We start from the raw sequence: 12204 nt of genomic DNA on the forward strand, positions 1-12204 counted from the left end.
GATTTCAGACAAGTAAAGAATTCTCTCTTGCAGTACGTAATATCAAGGTACATTGCCCAAACCAGTCAAGATCTGTGTGCATGAAAGTGTATGCAACAAGTACTGCTTTGTATCTTTATGAACACCTTCTATCCACAATCCTTAAAAGTATTTAGCTATTAAAAGAAACAGGTCACAACTCAGTTGCTTCAAACTAGAGAATATTTTTTTCTCAGCTAAAGCATCAGCTTAAGTACAGGCTCATTTTCCATAGCCACAAAATCAGCTGCAAAATAAAGACTGGAATTTTAAAATCTTGCTGTCTATCCTGTTTCTCAAGTACAAGAGCCTCTGACTCCAGGCACTGTTCTGTAACCTGCACAGTGCATTACACACAACGTGCTCTCCATCTTCAATCTTTTGTTCTCTGTGTTTCAACCAGCCAGCCAGGCTCAAGTTCTCCTAGTACCTAAGTGTCCCAACAGTAATTGTCAGCAGCACAGACATAGTACATACTTGGGTCAATGGAAACAAGTTGCTGATTACCCCTGCAGATTCTGTTCCGCAGCTTGCTCAGGTACTGAGATGGGTCCATTTTCCATTTCCTGATCGTACTAACTCGTGGTAAAATCACGTCCTCACTGGTGGCACAAAGCTGTTTCTCTGACAAACTTCTGGGAGGAGACTCTGAGCCAGACTCCTCTGTGTGGCTGTGAGCAGGCCTTAAGTGGTTGTGTGTGGAAGTGTCTTTACAGTCTCCATCTAATGGCTGGGGAATACAATCCAGCACCAGAACAGTATTAGATCTGTCACCTTGTCTGTCCTCACAGGGTGTTTTGCAGCCAGGAGTTGAACTCAAACTTTGCTTTTCCTAGAAACAGGAATCAGAGACAGGATATAAGTTTATTTCTTGACATTTCTAGATGGTTCATATCAGTGATCGCTGAGATTTAGTTATGTGCTAGAAAATATAATTATAGTGTAACACAGTAACATTTAATGCTCAGTTCAGGACAATTTCTTCCTCCTCATATTCCAAAGGTTATTATTATATAAAGACATAAGGGACAACCTTTTAGAAGTTTATTATGACCCCCATTCAAACTGAACAAGGAACTAGGTCTTATTTTTTACTCGCTCTCTCTCTGCCTGACACTGAAAGACCAAAAATCAGTGATGTTCATCACTTTCCCAAAAGTGTGGCTTGGTCAGCTGGGCTAACAGGATTCAGCAGCTGCCTGTCTCTGTGGGGTTTTAATCAGAAGGTGACAGGGATGCCTTTATTGTATTCAAATGCTTGAATATAAATCTTTGTACTTGACTGATTCCCTCAGTCTTTTGTTTATGTTTTGTTTTGGGGATTTTTTGTTTTCTTTTTGTTTTTTAAATCTTAATGATGGATAAGAATAAAACTTTAAGGAAGAGTACAATAAACTGAGGAGAAGGGAGGAAGATGACATCTGCAAGATTTCAACAACCCCAGGTACATTTAGTAATTTTTGTATTAAAGCCCCTAATTAGTCCCTAACTCTATATCACCTGTGAAAGAAGTTTCCCTTAAAGCAGTTAGATGTCTTATTTTCAAAATTCTTTTAGTCCATGCTCCTGTTTGAAAGAAACACTGTCATTCACCTCTCACAACGTTTTTTGCTCCAATAAGCATATTCTGATGCCGTGGACAGAAGTACATTTACTCACTCCTTCCGATGCATCACTGAACTACTTTCCCTCAACGGGTATAATCTGCTATAATAAGCCCTACTTATTACAATAATTCTTTTATTTGGGATATTGCTAATGCTGCTACTGAAGTGTGTGTGCATGCGTGTACACAAACACATACATTAAAATTAAGTGCAACTTACAGAGAGTACAAGTGATTTTTCTGGAATGTGTGCATTACAATCATCAGAAATATGGCCACTATGTCTTCTTTTCCTTTTCTCAGAAGCAAAAGAGCCCGAGTCCTTCTGACTAAGAGTAGTGCTGTTCATCTGTGTGCCCCTTTTCTCCAGTTCATCATAGTGCTTGTTTTCTGCATCTAAAAAGGAGGTGATTTAACAGATTATCCTTAAAAACCTTTACATTTCTCCATATCTGTTATGTCTTAAATAAAATGCATGGGAGCAGCTATCTTCCACAGGTATCTTTAATAATTCTTTCCTTTTTTAAATTGTGAGTGGTTGCCAAAACATATTCCCTAAAATAATTAGGAATATTATTATTGCATAATTACTTAAGATAAGGGTATAAACAAATTCATAGCTCCCTTCCAAGTAAGAATTAGTCTTTCTTTAATATTCTGCCAGATACAATATTCTCAATTTCCTGTTCTAATCTGCATATATTACTAATCAGTATGAAAAGGCAGTACATTATCCCTGGAGACTGAGCACAGAGGTCATAATTCTTCAGCAGTGAATACAAGTATTGTCAAATAGCATAAACATTTTAGCAGTGTTCACAAACCACTGAGCATTCTTAATGGATTACTTTCTTGATTATAAAAGACTTCTTATAAAATCAGGATTATAAGAGTGAAGTGAGGCTTTCTTCAGTTTCATTTTCCTTCCACAGGTCTGATTCCCCATAGTTTTATTCCTATTTAAAATCAGGCATTTGACATATTTTACCACACCTGTGAAAAACTGCATTGTGAGGAAATACATACATTGCTTGCAACACCTATTCTATTTCTGTGCTCTCCTATTCCAACACTCTCCAAAATTCATACTTAAATGCTAGATGACTGCTCACTACAAACCTTTCTTTTGCAGCTCTCGTCTCCTTAACGTGACAGCATTAGTTTTTCCTGGTTCCTTAGAGGACTTGGTCAATTTACACAGCTCATCATCTGTCTTTCTCAGGCAACGTTCAGACCTGCAAATAATATTAACTATGACTTATCTTTAATTTTGAAAGAATACTGAAAGAAAAATCATAACAAAAACTAGAGTTGGTTAGATCACAAACTTCTGCCTTTCTCATAAAATTTGTGGACCTTGGCAAATGAAACACTATTAATTCAGTCCAACTGCAGAAATATGGAGGTATTCTAACAATGTTAATGAAACAGATGCTTCCAAAAAGCACAAAGTACGAAAATCTGGCACGCATGACATCAGGCACAAATATTAATTTGCTGTAAGGAGTGACTGCAACAAGAACACATAAGAAAAAGAGAGAGAGAACAACAGTCACTTGTAATTAATGTGGTGGGAATGAGACAATGTAGTATATTTTTTAGATTCAGCATGACTAACAGAATCCATTGAGTAAGACCCTGTAATTAGAAACTATTTGAAATAAAAACTCCTGCTTGAAAGAGCCTGAAACCTGTGAAGGAAGTAAGGGAGGATGGGATACGAAAGAGAAAGAAACAGAAAAGGATCACAATACTTAATCCAAATGGATTTCATGTTCATTGCTTTATAATGTGTCTAACTGTGAATGCTGTGGTCTCAAACTTGCTAAGAGCTAAGTGCCCATCACAATGACTGAAATCACTGACAGTTGAGCTTGAACTCACAAAGAACATCACCAACCATGGACATCTCTAACTAGATAGTCAAAACTGTTGGACACTTTCTGAAAAGATGCCTATTCTTCAGTGCCTATCTGTAGATTATTGCTGCTCTTTGGGAACACTGCAAAGACAAATAAAGATTTCCACAGAGCTCTGATACTACAGCAATGAACAGTATGTACAAGGACTGTGAAGAAATTACTGATTATCTTTCCATTCACAAAGAACCATGAATTGGACCATACACAGAAGAAGCGCTCAGTAAGTGCTACTATTTATTCTGTGTATTGAACAAGACAGGGTCTTGCATAGATCGGGTAGCTCTAGTTCTGGAATAACCTCACTATAGAAAACTGTATTTTGGAACCACATCTCTTTCTCAATTTAAATATTTGTATGCATAACAGCTGCATAGATATGACTGCCTTAAAAGACCATAAAAAACCATCAAGCGTTTTTCAGCATTTGTTTTACACCAAGATCACAATTCAGGCATTCAGTAATAGGAAGTATCTCAATAGGACTGTTTCAGATAACAAGTTTCCTTAAACATGTTGACTTTATACATAAATTCTGCACATTTTATTTGCAATTTCAAACTTTGCTGGTAATCCAGCACCCTTTAACAGACATATGCATCACCTATGAAGCTAAGGCAGCATACATATAGTAGAAAGTGTTCTCAACAGCCATGGGAAAGAAGTACTTTAAACACTTCAAACCCCTATGTTTCTTTACATTTAAAACCTACCTCAAATTCATTAGCTATACTGATAGGTCAGTGGTGACTTAAACAAATGCATTTCACACTGGCTTGCAGTGAACAAGCAACTCAAAGTCCACCAACTCCGTAATACCAAAAGCAAGAAAGAAAATAGGGAACTTGCAGCAAGTTCTAGCTGGTAGAGATTAGTTAACTTATTACCACCCTGTTCTGATCAGACAATTCTTTGGTTTGATCTGAAATTTTCATAGTACAAAACTGGCACAATTTTCAGTAAAACAAAGTATGCATTCTAGCTACTCTGATGATACAAAAGACTCTCTGTATGACCATGTGCATTCATATGCATAACCTTTATAAGAGGGGAGGTTTTATTCTCCTCTGAAAGAAGGGACCTCAAAAGAATCAGTGCCAAGTGTATGTAATGCACAGATTTTACTTACAGAGAGGTGACTAGGATCAAGCCATGACTTTGTTGAAATAATTCCTAAATTCTCCATTTCCCATGTGATACGTCTTACAAATTGTACTATTGTGCTGGTCACTGGGGAGGGGTGAAAAATCATCCTAATGTTGGTTCCTGCTAATGACAAGTCTTTTACATAATACACTAGAAAGTTGTGTAGCAGGAACAGAATATTAATCCTTCAAGCAATGAACCAATCCAAAGTTAAAGCAAGTTGAGGAGTACACCAACGGCTAAAAAAAATTACTAGTTCCGACCATTATTGTGCTTAATATAAAATTCAACAGCCACCATCCAAATATGAGCTTGAAAAAGAACTCAAGATGTTTCCTCAGATTTAGAGAGTGCAATACAAGAGTTCACGTTCTCCTCTCTATAAACCCACTACCTTCCATCATCCAAAACATTACCAAGTGAAAAAAATCAGACACTAAAACTAAAAGATTTTGCCATAAAACAAAAAAAACCCCCACAACACCCTCAACAAAACAAAAAAAACCCCAACAATATGAAAAAAATCCCCACACTTCATTCAACCCTAATCATAGAAAACTATTAGCAACAAATATAATATTTGAGACAGTCTAATAAACTGTTCTATCTAAATCCCTCATCTAAATTGCAACTTTATCAGGCTAATTTAAGTAGCAATGGGTAACCCAATATTAAAAAATAAGGAATTAAAAATTAATGCCTATTAATTTCAGTTCTCTAAGATGCTGATGTATCAGAATGAGGAATATGACTTACTTTTCTCAACTTTTACCTGGGAACTGTTAATTACTCCTGCCCTCAAAAAAACCCAAACATTCTTCTCTTCCTCCTTCTACCTTCTTCCTCCGAATTTCTTGCTAAATTTTCCTGTGGAAAACTTGCTGTTGAGCAAAGATGTAGCCATAAGAGATAAGAGGATACAGCTTACTTTGAATGCAACTGCCTTCTTATATCAAAATGTTATATAATTCTAATACTTGATTTCCACTAGTTTTCTATGTCGAGCATTACTGTGATGCTCAGTCAACCTAAACACAGGAACAAAAGAGGAAAAGTAGAGGTTAAGTGGTGAGATGACACACACAGCCCTTAAACGTCACCCTGTTAGGACTGAGATCACTGGTGGGTTACTATGAAATTAAATATCACAGAGAGTAATTTGGAAAATTTTGCAAAAGAAGTTAATTGAAATCATGCTAGAACACATTAACAGCTACAAGAAAGCAAGATTTTGGTTCTGGACACAAAACCAACTCAGATGTGTTTGAATTATTTGACCATCTTCATAAATCAAAACACTGGAAAGTAGGTCATTATCATCAGGTCCAGCAAATCAGAACAGATGTAATGTTAAAAGGGCTCACTGGACAAGCAAGTTAGCTGCACCCAGAAGACTGATCTCCTGATCATAGACAGGAGTAGAACCAAAACTGTTTCAGGGAAATTCTTTTCCATTGTGAAGTTATGCCATTTCAGGAAGACTGGCAAAATCAGCAGTGAGTAACATACCTTTCAGACAGAAAAGAACTTTCATGAGGAGAACTTAATATTTGACATGTCTGCAGGCTGGCAACAGATGATGAGGGTAGTTGACCCGATTGCAATTTATCAGCAGCTGGTAAATTTGCATCAATTGTTACGTGGTTGTCTATGTACTTTCTTCCAATTTTCGTCCTCAGGATGTTCGTCAAGATAACTTTGGGTTGCCTGCCATATATATAACAGTAAATCATAAATACTGCACTGAAATCTAGAGGAAGAAACTTCTTGTAAAATTCATGTATCTTAGAGGTTTGATAATCAACATCAGTATTTTCAGTCCCTTAGAGAAAAAAAAAATCCCACTAAGAAACTTAAAATACAAGGTAAGAAGATTAACACAAAAAAGCAACAAGAGACCAGGGTAAGAAAAACTAGACATATAATTTCACCTCAGCCAAATACAATTCACATTGCATTGCCTCTAACACATCATGTAGTACTGTTTAAAATCTGGTAAATGTTTATCTCTAAATAGCTTTCATGCAATACACATTTCTCAGAAATCTCGAGCAAACAATCTGGATTTTCCTGTGAACAAGAAGCCTCCAGTGAAACAGACTGAATTTTCCCAAGCACTTAGCAAACAGGTAGAAAAAAGGTACACAAAAAGGTAGAATCAGAATTTGCTCCCCTCAATTATGAGGTGGCATTCTACAGAACAGCAAGACTCAGAAAAATGTTCCCAGGTGTTAGAACACAAGCATCAAAAATAAGCCGAGTAGAAATACAAAGATAAAACTGCCCACTTGAGCACACACAACTTACTTCATGCAATTCTACTGCAGCCAGCTTGTTGTATAGCCCTCAATTTACCCACCTAAATTTCTCAATCTGGGATTTAAATTCTAGCGTTTCCATTGCATTTTGTTTTGGATTAGGATGCAACATCCTGGCCTTTTTGAATCTGTTTTGAAAAACACAGTCTTTTGGGAATTGACTGTGTAATTCTCCTGTTGTCTGTATTCATCCACAGAGCAGACTTCAGCACAGACTGTGTGATGTCTGGGGAGCACTCAGATCTCCTCTTGCACAGAGATGTAAATCTGTTTTTAAACAGGAGACTACCTTACAGACAAGATGCTGCGGATGCACGCAGGTGATAAAACAATGAGCATACCACTGAGAGAAAAAGTCTAATACAGAAAAACACTGTAGACTGGATGTAACCTCCAATAAACAAAGTCCCTAAACTGTCTACCATCAGAAGCTCAGAGAAAAAAAACGGAGAAAAAAGCATTCACTATAGCCATACTTTTCCCTCCCTGGATATCTACAATTGACCACTGCTTGCAGGAGGGTCAGGATGATACTGGACTTGATATGCTTTTCTTCTGACTTGTTATGCCAGTTCTCCTATTTTCATGAGTAGTCTAAAGCAGGAACAGTGAAAAATACACCTTGATACCTTCTCTGAGAAAAGGGTTGCAGTTAAATTCAAGCGTATTCTTTGCACAAGAATAAAAAAACCCTGAACATTTTGAGAATCCAATGGTTAAATCAGAATTAATTGGTCTCATCAGCACAAGATCATCTAGAAGCCATTTGAACAGAAAAACCACCACAACGTGCCTGGCACCATCTCTCTCAATGATTAGCAAATGGAACCAGGAACAAGTGAATTCAGCGAAGTCAGATGAAATACAGTTCATGAACAAGACAGCTGTGGTACAACAAATAACACTTTCTCATGAAAAAATAACTGCAAGGAAAATTTTTTTGTTTAGTGACATGAGGCAAAAACAACATACCTTTTAGACAGTAAAAGACTTTGGAGAGTAGGGTTTAAAATCTGCCATATCTTTAGGTTGGCAGTAGATGATGAGAGTGGTTGATCTGACTGCAGCTTGCCAGCATCAGAAAAATTAGCACCAGTTTTAGGTTGCGCCTGTGTGTACTTTCTTCCTAGTTTCGTCCTCAGGACATTCGTCAAGATAACTTTGGGTTGCCTGCCATACATATAATAATACATTAATAATAGGGTGCTGAGAACTTTTTAAGTCACATGAATCCAACAAAGCTTTTCTATGAGTTCACTGTCTCTGCATCATACTTTATACCTTCACTAGGATTAGGTTCGCTGCCTTGACAATTTACAAAGCAGTTCTCTTTTGAGAACAGGAATCACAAACACATCTCTTGATCAGGATAGTCTTTCAAGGTTTCTTCTTCTGGCATGAATGGCTAACATATCCACACATGATTCTGAAGAGGCAAACTTTCTGTGAAGAGCCCAAGCTCCACCTCATCACAACCTCCTTTCAGGTCATTGTAGAGAGCAATAAGATCTTCCCTCAGCCTTCTTTTCTCCAGGCTGAAAAACTCCAGCTCTCTCAGCCACTCCCCATGGGACTTATGTACCAGACTCTTTACTAGCTTTGTTGTCATTCTCTGGACTTGTTCCAGTACCTCAGGGCCCTCCTTGTAATGAGGGGCTCAAAACTGAACATGAGAGTTGCGGTGTAGCCTCACTAGTGCCGAGTACAGAGGCACAATCACTGCCCTGGTCCTGCTCTCCACCCTATTGCTGACACAGACCAGGATGCCATTGGCCTTCTTGGCCACCAGTGCACGCTGCTGGCTCATGTTCAGGTGGCTGTCAACCAGTATGTCCAGACCCTTTTCTGCTGAGCTGCTTTCTAGTCACTCTTTCCCCAGCCTGTAGCACTGCACAGGGTTGTTGTGACTCAAGTACAGCCCCAACACTAAGCCTTATTTAACTTATCAGCAGATAAATATTAGAGATCATAGATGATTTGTCCAGATTTACTTATTTTCAAACCACTGAGAACTGGACTTGTTTTCCAAGGGCTAGTCCTAAGAGGACACTGAAGTTCAGGTTAATTTGTTGGTTTTAAAAGATCACTGAGGCAAGAATTGCTTTTTTCTATTGCTTGTCTTGCCTAACAAATAAAATTGTTCACACAATAGAACAGTTATAGTTAGAGAAAACCTTTTATTACTCACATAGCTGTTACACATAGTAACATGTTGCACACATGTTGCACACATGCTACAGTAACATATCTTAAGCAAATGGTTACTATTCCTCAGTGGGTTGAAAACTGTGCAAGCAAATCTAATTGTCTCCCTGGCATGTTACAAAGACACTGTGACCCTGTATGAACAGGATTTGTAAAGATAACAGAAAATATTCCAACACTGAGTGTTTAAACAACACAATGATAGAAAAAGTCCACAGCAGGAGGTAAAGGAGTCAGAAGCAGAATTTCACCACCTATAATTTGCTGTCCACCTTGGAAACTCAGGTCTGACATGCTTTGCTCACATTCACATCATGCTAGGCCCTAGGCTCCAGGTTCCTCTGTAATTTGGTTTAATCATTGTTATTCAACACTGAATTTGTAATGTCTCCATTCCCTTGATTTAAATAGGGTTTATACATTTTAACCAAGAACTTTTGCAAAAATGAACTTAAAATTTCAAGCACACACACACACCCATGAAACTACTGGAAATCAAACAAAAGACATTTCAAAAGATAAAAATTAGTGTCAAGCAGAAAAAAAGCAAGCAAAGTGTACATCAAAAGCAAGTTCCACCAGCAGACCCAGCAAGCAAGCTGCACAACAGTAAAACTGGAGGCATCTTGGTGAGGGAAAACCAAAGGCAATTATTTCTGTTTCTAAAGCACCTAGCATACTACCTCCACAAAATGGAAAAAATACAAACCCAAAGGTAACAAAAATATACTTACACATGTAATGATGGAATAAACAAAAAACATACTATGAAAAATGCTGTTAGCTGCTCCTGGCAAGTCTCATACCACTTTTCACAGGCAAAAAAAGGATTATCCTACCTTGTAAAGCACAGGATGAAAAGCTATTAATTGCTTATGCCCCTTTGGGGAATATGTTTGACCCCTATTTCACACAATAATCACAGCTACTATATCCAGTTCCTTTCTCAATGATCATATTTGTGCACACCAGTGTTGTAACTGCTGCCTCCAATTAATTCAAATCTGTATTAGAAAGTGATCAAAATGAGACCTGGAGGTTACCAATTCCTTTTGGACTAAATTATTATTGTCTACACCACTGCCTTCATGCCTACATTCTACATACTAATAATATAAATTTGTGCCAGTGGGATGTCACATACCATTCGAGGGTCACCCCATTAGATCCCATATAGGCTGAACATCTGTTCTGAGTTCACAGAATAAAGCCACTGATAGACTTGATGCGTATCCAGCTACCTGAGCTTCTGCAGCAACATACACAGCTCAGGAGGTCCTTGACTTTCTAGCACCCAAAGGAATAATGTGATACACTATCATTAATGGGAAATTCTGATACATTCACTGACTACACCCTATTGGGAAGAAAGCCTCTGTCCGTCCTCTTTCTTCTTCAATGTCCTTTCATCAACTGATGAGAAGTCAATGACCAACAAGCAGCAAACATGAATATCCCTGAACACCTCCTTGTTTTGCTGGGCCAGGAAGTTATTACTGACAGAATGCATTTGTGAGGGAACCAGTATATAAATGACTGCTACAAAAACCTGACTGCTAAGGGGTCAGTACTTGATTCAGCTGTGACATGCATTTCAATTAACATTTCAAATACTGGGCTGAAAGAATCACACATGTCTTATTTAAGTGCTCCTCCCTAAAAAAAAAAAAAAACAAAAAACAAAAAACAAAAAACCAGACCAGGACAAGAAGCTTGAATTTCAGAACAGTGTTCCATTTTGTTTGGGTTTTTGAGTAGTTGTGGTTTGTTGACGTTTTTTTGGCAGATTTTTTAAAAATTATTATTTTTTTATTTACCTCTATTCCCCTCTTTGGAGAATGCAGTAGTAATACAGCTAAGGTAAGTGGACACTCTAAACACTATTTCCAGGCAGTGATAGCTACCCTTGTAATAGTCTTATCCACCTCCTCGATTACTAAAAAGTTTCCTAAGTGGGATACAAAACACTGAGTGACCAATTACAGTGACTTTCTGTCATGACCCTAATAAACTGAACTATTGAGATCACATGACAGTTCTGTTTTGTGACACAATCACAGAAATTTGTAAGAGAACTCCAGCACATGAAAAGGACAGGGGAAGTAAGCTGCCCTGAGAGCCCTCTCTGGGATCACAAAACTATCACCTGACAGTCACTTTGCACAAGGCCACAAGCAGAGGTATATAAGTGCAAGCAGCTGCAGTTGCTGCTACAAACCCCCGTGGTCTCACATCACAGCACAACTGACAAAAGCAACCAACTACCAAATTTTGTAATCCAAAATTTAAGTTAAAAAAACCCAAAAAAACTCCAAAAAATGACAACATGTGAAGGTGGGTCTGTGCTAATATATCCACTTTGTCCTCTCTGACTAAAATGAAGTGGCAGTAACAATGCTGAAGCAACACTTCAGATAAAACATGTCTCCCTAAACATTGGAGATTAGCTCCTGTCAATAAAAGTGGACCATTTTTAAAACACCGGGAGCTAATACAAGTTTGTCATTAAGACTTATTTCCTGCTTTGCAATGCAAATGAAAAATTCCTCACTGAGAAGAAAGAACATAGAAACTATTGCATCAGAAAGACTCTCAGCATGAAACCTCACTCTTTCCTCTTCTGAGTTTTGTCAGTTCTCAGACTTTTGCTCAACAAACACCACTTCTTTAGAACCTATGTGCTCTTTCTATTCATGCAATGAGATTACTGTGTCAATTTTGACTTACTGAGAAACACCAAATACCCAGATGGAATACTAAGTACAAGCTTCATTGCAGACAGTAAATTTATCTTACAGAGAACCTCCAGCTAGTCTCTAGACACACATCTTTTTTTGTGGAAGTGAAAAATGTACCGGTTTAATATCTGAATATTTGCTGTCTCTTTATAGTCTAAATCATTTCTCACTAACGTGCTGGTTAAATTTGGTAAAAATTATGGAACACCTACAAATGCTATTTGAAAGTCTCTGACATATCAAAATAAACATAT

General features: G+C 37.7%; 1 protein-coding gene across 7 annotated transcripts in view; it reads right to left on the bottom strand.

Moving 5' to 3' along the window:
- SENP7 (SUMO specific peptidase 7) overlaps positions 1-12204 on the bottom strand; it is a 37706-nt gene that overhangs the window by 17379 nt on the left and 8123 nt on the right. For 6 of the 7 annotated variants that reach the window (XM_027648575.1, XM_027648579.1, XM_027648577.1 and 3 more), the window contains 5 exons: positions 7980-8177; positions 6199-6396; positions 2744-2859; positions 1845-2020; positions 496-850 (listed from right to left, as the gene is read on the bottom strand). In XM_027648575.1, the coding sequence (XP_027504376.1) occupies positions 496-850; positions 1845-2020; positions 2744-2859; positions 6199-6396; positions 7980-8177 (1043 nt within the window). The remainder of the gene's footprint in view (positions 1-495; positions 851-1844; positions 2021-2743; positions 2860-6198; positions 6397-7979; positions 8178-12204) is intronic. The other variant, XM_027648578.1, reaches the window with a different exon arrangement.

The sequence above is a fragment of the Corapipo altera genome, unplaced genomic scaffold (genome assembly GCF_003945725.1).
Source record: "Corapipo altera isolate COAL_440 unplaced genomic scaffold, ASM394572v1 58, whole genome shotgun sequence".
In the NCBI taxonomy this organism is placed as follows: domain Eukaryota; kingdom Metazoa; phylum Chordata; class Aves; order Passeriformes; family Pipridae; genus Corapipo; species Corapipo altera.